The 7,898-nt window shown below is 52.3% G+C and overlaps 2 protein-coding genes across 2 annotated transcripts; one reads left to right on the forward strand and one right to left on the reverse strand.

Moving 5' to 3' along the window:
• The first annotated feature begins 1,036 nt into the window (after nucleotides 1-1,036).
• On the forward strand, nucleotides 1,037-2,946 carry LOC132475067 (olfactory receptor 1D2-like). The gene has a single exon (XM_060076052.1). It carries the CDS (start codon nucleotides 1,631-1,633, stop codon nucleotides 2,552-2,554), a length of 924 nt encoding a protein of 307 aa, XP_059932035.1. The 5' UTR covers nucleotides 1,037-1,630; the 3' UTR covers nucleotides 2,555-2,946.
• A 1,314-nt stretch (nucleotides 2,947-4,260) lies between these two features.
• On the reverse strand, nucleotides 4,261-7,898 carry LOC132473868 (uncharacterized). The gene is made up of 3 exons (XM_060074152.1): nucleotides 7,041-7,898; nucleotides 5,454-6,918; nucleotides 4,261-5,169 (listed from the first exon to the last, which is right to left on the reverse strand). The coding sequence occupies exons 1-3, from the start codon at nucleotides 7,896-7,898 to the stop codon at nucleotides 4,514-4,516; spliced, it is 2,979 nt and encodes a 992-aa protein (XP_059930135.1). The 3' UTR covers nucleotides 4,261-4,513.

Genomic DNA, 7,898 nt, shown 5'->3' on the forward strand with positions numbered 1-7,898 from the left:
TAGTTACAGAGAGGTGCAAGTGAACCAGATAACTTATCTTCCATAGCTGTAATGGTTGCAGGTGTGATGCGGCGACAGCTGAAAGTAGCTTGCTGATCGTCGCAGGGGCAGGATACCACCACCTGGAAAGTGAGCAAAAAGTGGTCTGATAAAGCTGAGGTGTAGGAAGAGACCACTAGCTGCGAAATGTCAACACCGCGGGTCAGAACGAGATCCAACGTGTTTCCACCGATGTGGGTTGGTTGCTGGACGAGCTGTTTGAAGCCAAGCGTATCTGTAATGGACAGAAAAGCCCTTGCGAGGGCATCAGACGGGTTATTCACGTGAATGTTGAAATCCCCAAAAAGCAAAATATTGTCTGAATATGTAGCCAAATCAGCTGCAAAGTCAGAAAACTCATCCAGAAAAACTGAATACGGTCCTGGAGGGCGGTATACTACAGCTAAAACAAAAGAGTCTGGAACTCGTTTTGCTTCTCGAGGAGCTGAGGTGCAGAGCGCTAGCACCTCAAAGGATCTGAAAATATATCTATTCTTCGGCTTTAAATTAAGCTTAGAATTAGATATCAGGGCTACTCCACCACCTTTCTTAACTTCTCTAGATACTTGGGTGCTAACGTAATGGGGTGGAGTAGCTTCGTTTAAGGCTAGAAACTCATCTGGTTTTAACCAGGTTTCAGAAAGCCCCAGTATGTCGATCTTTTTATCAATAATTAAATCATGAAATAGATCCAAAATTTCCTCACAAAGCATGAGGTGTACGTATGTCCCAAACACATTATAATTATCGCGAGTCCAGTACATTTTTACTTGTATGGTATTCATTTATGCCTCGTTTTTGATTTATGCACAGCCATCTTTTATAGAGCTTCTTAGCTCTGAGTAAAATAAGTATCTGAAACTACAGATTTTATAACTCTTCAAGTTCCACATCTATTTAAATGTCCTGGTATTATCTCAGTGACTCTAGAATCATTTGTGTTTTACAAGACACACCTAATGTCCAGGCTTATAGTGAGTGGGGACTAGAGGAAATAGGTTATTTAGTTGTTGTTTTTTTTGGGCGGGGGGGGGGATTTTCCTTCAGGACGATAAAGTTGATCTGGTTTTAACGTGGCTAATCCGATTATACATTAATGAACATTTAAGCCTACTTGTGGGCTTCGAGCCGACTGTAAAGATTTACATAAAAATGTCAAACTTTCACAGCGTTTCAAGATGATGAGAAGATGTATTATTGTGTTAATACATTGTATACATTCATTCAATGTAAGATTGTTGCATAACTAGGTTCTGAAAACGATATAATGACAATTTGAATAAGGAGAACCAAGATGTAGCCAATGGGGAGTCTTGGTCCTGCCCCTTTTGTTTAAGAAGAGGCAGTAATAATTGACTGGATGCGTTTCAAGAAATGAATAAAAGGTGTTGAATGCGGTGATGGATGGCCTCAAACCATATATTAGACTGTTAGCATTTTGCATGTCTAAGGAGTATAATATGAGTTACAAGATTTCGATTTGTTGAGTATGAACAGTTTTCTTTCTCAAATTGATATGTGTAAAGATGAATACATCATTTACGATCTGTATCGATATGTGTAATGGTCAATACATAATTTATGAAATGTAATGATGTGTGCAATGCTTAATGCATCTTTTATGTTTTCTCTGTCTGGATTAGAAGACACAATGAACCAGAGACTCCCACTTTTCTTTCTTTCTTTACTTTGCTATTTTGTCATTCTGCTGGTCAATATTGCTCTAATTCTTACCATAATAGTAGACAAACATCTTCATGAACCCATGTACATCTTCCTGTGTAATCTCTGCATCAATGGACTTTATGGGACGGCCGGATTTTACCCCAAATTCTTCTTTGATTTGCTGTCCTCTACTCATCTCATATCCTATTCTGAGTGTCTTGTACAGGTCTTTGTCATATACTCCTATGCTGCAGGGGACTTCTCTATTCTGGCTCTGATGGCTTATGACAGACATGTGGCTATATGTCGCCCTCTAGAATACCTATCAATCATGACCAAAGAGAGAGTTGCCTTTCTAGTATGCATGTCTTGGGTTGTACCCTTGTGTCTTGAGGTTGTTGTAATATTGATGACATCAATGCTAGAATTATGTGGGTCTCACATAGATAAACCCTATTGTGCCAACTGGTCCATTGTTAAACTTTCTTGCACCTCAACAACCACCAACAATATTGTTGGTTTTATAACAATCCTTTTCTACTTTTGCCATTATGTGTTTATTATTTGTACATATGTGACCCTTGTCAAAACATGTTTAAGATCCACAGAAGGGAAGAAAAAGTTAATGCAGACATGTCTCCCACATTTACTCTGTCTACAAAATGTCTCCATTGCCTTACTGTTCGATCTTTTGTACACTCGATATGGAACACAATCTGTACCACAGAATCTCAGGAACTTCATGGCTGTACAGTTTCTTGCCTTTCCTCCTATTCTCAATCCTCTCATTTATGGACTGAATCTCAGTAAAGTTCGAAACAGACTTGGAGGTTTCTTAAAGACCAAGTAGGTTTTGAACAGTCCACCGTGAACAGATTGATCCAACTTGGAGGCTATTCTATAATAATTCCCCTAAGTTTCACGTCATGTCTTACAATATGTTTGATAATAGCCAAGGAGGCTGGCGCAATACCTATAAATAATATACATATATACCTTGAACAAAGAAGTGTTAATCATGTAAACCTAAACTTTGCAGTAGTGAGAAGCATGTTGCAAGACCAGATGAACAAAGTAAATGTTTCTTTAAAGGTGTGTTTAGCGGTTCCTACTTTATGAATCAATGCATTGTTGTTATTTAATAAAAAAAAATGATAACTGGTAATCTGCTTTACAGAAAAATGCAAGAGCTGTCCAGACTAAGAATTTTGTCATCTGTCTCGACTACATATAAATAAAAGTTTATTTTTATAAACTTTTATGTTCTTTTATTGCTTCATCCAAATGACACATATCGAATGTCAGTTTGAAAGAGGTCATTTCAGGCCACAGGGTGAGTGTGATAAGCCATTCTGCATTTTCCTGTATTTAGTGACATCACAAGTGGGACTGTCCACCTTCATGTAAGATGGATAGAAAAACGCAGAGTTACGTATGTAACTCCGGTTCTATGAATCCTGGATGACCGCCAGAGGCGGTGCATTAAGCACTGGATTTATCCGTCTCGCGCATGCGCAGTTCGAGTACCTATACCAACAAGGTCACATGTGACCCTCGTGACACCGGATTGGCTATACAGCCCGGTGTCGACAGAGGATCTGTTCCCAGAATCTTCTCGCGAACCACGAGACTTCTGAGTGACCTGTAACTCTGGCGGTCATCCAGGATTCATAGAACCGGAGTTACATACGTAACTCTGCGTTCTATTTCATCCTTACTGACCGCCAGAGGCGGTGCATTAAGCACTGGATGGCCAATACCAACAACGTCACGAAGAGTCAAGGTGCTCATCTACTGATCAGAGAAAGCAGAGCTTGGCATCAGGGCCACGCCCATTGGATGGGGAGTGGCAACGTTGACCCGGTAGAACCTGGAGAATGTGCTAGGCGACGCCCATGACGCCGCGGCACAGATGGTCCCCAGGGGCACCCCTCTCAGGGCAGCCCATGATGTGGAGACGCTCCTAGTTGAGTGACACCTCACCCTGGATGGCGGGGGGCGGCCACTGGCCCCATAGGCGTGTGTTATGGTCTTCACAATCCAGTGGGACAGCCTCTGCTTTGTTAAAGCACGACCCCTGTTAGGGCCACCATGGCAAACAAAAAGCTGCTCCGACTGGCGAATACCGGCGGTAGCAGAAATATAAGCCCTAAGGGCCCGCACCGGGCACAGCAGCTCAGACCCACCCTCCCCAGAAGGGGGGTCAAAGCGTGCTAACTGGATGGGCTGGTTAAGGTGATTGCGTGGCAGGGTCTTTGGCAGGAACGCAACGTTCGGCCATAGAGTGACACCCGAGCCATCAGAGTTCCACCTCAGGCATGTATCACTCACTGATAGGCATGCAACTCCCCGACCCGCTTGGCAGATGTTATGGCGAGTAAAAAGGCAGCCTTCATAGACAGCCACTTCAAACCCCCTTGACCCAAAGGCTCGAAGGGAGGAGATGACAAGGCTTCCAGCACCAGCGGCAGGTCCCATGCTGGAGACCGCATGGCTGTAGGGGGACGCAGCCACAAAGCCCCTCTTAGAAAGAGGGACACTAATCTGTGGCGCCCTACCGTGGCGCTGTCAACCCTATCATGTAGGGAGGAGATGGCAGCGACATAGACCCTCAAGGTAGAGTGCGACCGGCCACTATCCAGGAGGGACTGCAGAAATTCCAGCACCGTGGTCACAGCGCAGTGCACTGGATCCACGGCCCTAGCCGCACACCAGTTGGAGAACAGCTTCCACCTGTTTCCGTACTGCAACCTGGTCGATGGTGCCCTGGCACTCATGACCGTACCCCTGACAGCCGCAGTGCACTCCCTCAGCAGTGGGTCGGGCCCTGCAGTGGCCAAGCCCAGAGCTGTAGGCGAGAGGGGTCGGGATGCCAGATCTGACCCCCCAGCTGGGACAGGAGATCCCTCCTGTCAGGGAGGCGCCATGGCGAGCTGCAGCAGAGCCTGAGCAGCAGTGGATACCAGAGCCTCCCCGGCCAAAAGGGGGCCACCAGAAGGAGCCGGTGGCCCTGCAAAAGGACCCTCTGGAGTGTCGGCAGAACCAGAGGCAATGGTGGGTAGGCATAAAGAGGCCTGTCCGGCCAATCGTGCGCCAGCGCGTCCTGCCCTAAAGGGCTGGACGCTTCTGCCCAGGAGAACCAGAGGGGGCAATGTGCCGACTCCTCCGAGGCAAAGAGGTCCACCTCTGCCCTGCCAAAGAGGCCCCACATTGACTCCACCACCTCGGGGTGAAGCCGCCATTCCCCCGGTGGAGGCTTCCGTCGGGAGAGGAAGTCTGCCGCCCGATTCTGGGCCCCCGGCAAATAGACTGCCCGTAGGCTGGCCAGACGGGGAGAAGCCCAAGTCCACAGGCTCTGGGATACCCGGAGTAGCCGTGCTGACCTGGTGCCCCCCTGGTGGTTCACCTGCGAAACCGTGGCCATGTTGTCCGACCGGACCAGGACATGCCGGCCCAGGGCCGGCGCTGGCCGTTTCAGAGCCCTAGGCGACTCGAAATCAACTTGCGCCCTGGACAGGTCTTGCGAGCGGGGGGGGGGGGGGGGGGGGGGGGGCGGGGGGGGGTGCTACGCTGACGGTTTCGGGCCGCCCTGACAATTGCTCCCGCGCCCCCTCGCTTCTCCGTTCGCGTCGTATATTTTAATTGATATATTCTTTAATTAAGGGCGCCACCAGAGGGCGCCCCCAACGCATTTGTCGCCCTAGGCGGTCGCCTAGCTCGCCTATGCCGATCGCCGGCCCTGTGCCGGCCTGTCAAATGGGGCAGAAAGCTGGCTAATGCCAGCTGCACAGCCCGGAGTTCCAGCACATTGATGTGTTGTGCCACGTCCCGGCCAGACCACCGTCCCTGCGCAGTCCTGCCCTGCCACACTGCGCCCCATCCCGAGAGGCAGGCGTCGGTTGTCACCAACTCCCGGCGTGCCGGGATTGCGCCCATGGGCACGCCTGCCTCCAGATACGCTCTCTTTCTCCATGGAGCCAGAGAGACAAGACACTGCAGGGTCACCTTGACCCTCCTCTGCCTGTGCCACTTTGCATCTAGGTGCAGGCTGTTCAGCCACATTTGGAGTGGGCGCAGGGACAGTAAGCCCAGAGGCACCACAGCTGAAGCAGCTGCCAGCTTGCCCAGAAGCTGAAGAAAATGAATAAAAAGCAGCCTCCTGCCGGCTCTGAAGAGGGGAAGGAGGCGGAGGATGTCGTTCACCCGTCGAGGTGAAAGGTAGGCCTTCATGGCGACCGAGTCCAGGACCAACCCCAGATAGGTAACCCGTTGGGAAGGGTCCAGGCAACTCTTTGTTTGATTCACCGTCAAGCCCAGCCGGGCGACGTGCAACAGCAGGCGGGCCGTGTCCTGGGCCACCTGGGACCTGGAGGGCGCACAGACCAGCCAGTCGTCCAGATACGGCAGGACCTTCATGCCCTGCGCCTGCAGGGGTGCGAGGGCTGCCGCCACAACCCTGGTGAAAACCCTTGGGGAGAGGGAAAGCCCGAAGGGAAGTACCCTGAATTGGTAATGCCTGCCCCGATAGGCAAACCTCAGGAACCGCCTGTGGTGTGCCGCAACCGGCACATGAAAATAGGCGTCCTTTAGGTCTATAGTCGTGAACCACTCCCCCATGGCAACTACCCTCAGGGTGTCCGCCGAGGTGAGCATGTGAAATGGTAACATTTTTAAAAACATGTTCAGGCCCCTTAGGTCTAGAATGGGCCTGAATCCGCCGTCTTTCTTGGTTACCAGAAAGTAGGCCGAGTAGAACCCCCCGGGTTGTAACTGAGGGTCCACTGGCTCGATCGCACCCTTGGCCAGGAGGGCGGATAGCTCCTGGGCCAGAGCTGCGGCCTTCGTCGGGTCGCGGACGACTGTCATCCTGACCCGTCCGAAGGCCTGGGGCCGGCGTCGGAACTGTAATTCGTACCCCCGGGTTAAGGTGGAAACCACCCAGGGGTCTATAGTACAGGCAGCCCAGTAGCTGATCTGCTGCTGGGAATAACAGCCGACGACCGGCCCCGTGGTCCTAGCGCCTGGCCCCCCGGCCTCTGTCGGCTCTGGAGGGGTACCGGTGAGGCTCCGCGGCCCGAGGCTGCCCGGGCGGGCGGGGGCGCGAAAGCTATCAGCGGGCTGCTGGGCGGACCGCCGAGACCTGCGTAGGCCCTCATCTCTTGCTGGGTAAGAGCGTGGTGGCTGGTAGCGGCCCGGGGGGCAGCCGGGGGGGCTCTAGGCCTGCCAGGAGCGGAGACACTCCTGTGAAGACCCGACAGCTGCAGGTTGGTTTGCCTAGCTTGGGCAGCTCGCTCCAGCGTCTCCAGGGCAGCTGACCCAAACAGCTCCCCCGGTACCACTGGCACGGCTCTAAGGGCCTTCCTGCACGCCTCCGTCAGGGGCGACTGAGCCAACCAAACCTGGCGGCGAGTCTGGACCAGGGTGGACATAACACGCCCCAATTCCCTGGACATGAGGGCAAAGGCCTGTAGGGACGCGTCGCTCAGGTCCTGTGTAGACGGCTCAACTGCAGCTTGTTGCAGCGAGGTCGAGAGCGCCAGCATTAGGTGGGAGAGGGAGTTGCCAATCCGCCCCATACGTGCTGCTGCGTCATAGGCCTTCGAAAGCAGGTCGTCTGTGACCCTGCACTGGGGCCGAGGACACCTGGCATCCGGCCGCAAGGCCTGATCGGGGGTTAGAATGAGGGAGGCAATGGCGGGCTCAACGGGTGGCATACAACCCAAACCATACTGCGCTGGATCCCGCATGGCAGCCAAGGCTCGAGCACTGGAAGAAGGACGGGGGAGAGCCTTGGCGTCCTTCCAGCAGAGGTGTAGCTCCTTTAAATACTCCTCCGAAGGAGGGACAGAGAAAGGGGCTGTGGCAGGGCTGCGCCTGAAAAAGGTAGGCTGGGCCAAGTCTGCCTGAGGAGCATCGAGCCCCAGGCGAGCCAGGGCCGTACGGATGACGGCCCCGATGGGGTTACCCTCTGTGCTGTGCCCAGAGCTCTGAGCAGAGGAGCGGGAGGCCTCCCCAAAAGCATTTGAGGCTTCCTCCCCCGTGACACCCTCACTGAAGAGGTTGGCTGATGCCGCCAGCGACAGGACATCGTCCGTCCCCGGCACATCCCCCAAGGAAGGGTCAGGCCGGATGTCAGCCACCGCGCCACCTGCCCCAGGTTGCAGGGTCAGGAGGAGTTCCTGTATCCTCTCCAT

The sequence above is a fragment of the Gadus macrocephalus genome, chromosome 16 (genome assembly GCF_031168955.1).
Source record: "Gadus macrocephalus chromosome 16, ASM3116895v1".
Lineage (NCBI taxonomy): Eukaryota > Metazoa > Chordata > Actinopteri > Gadiformes > Gadidae > Gadus > Gadus macrocephalus.

Coding starts and splice junctions, on each gene's coding strand:
- LOC132473868 (XM_060074152.1), bottom strand. CDS start 7,898: ATGGAGAGGATACAGGAACTCCTCCTGACCCTGCAACCTGGGGCAGGT. Junction 6,919..7,040: donor CCCTTAGAGCCGTGCCAGTG/GTACCGGGGGAG, acceptor TGGCAGGCCTAG/AGCCCCCCCGGCTGCCCCCC. Junction 5,170..5,453: donor CTTTCTGCCCCATTTGACAG/GCCGGCACAGGG, acceptor TGAAACGGCCAG/CGCCGGCCCTGGGCCGGCAT.
- LOC132475067 (XM_060076052.1), top strand. CDS start 1,631: ATGATGTGTGCAATGCTTAATGCATCTTTTATGTTTTCTCTGTCTGGA.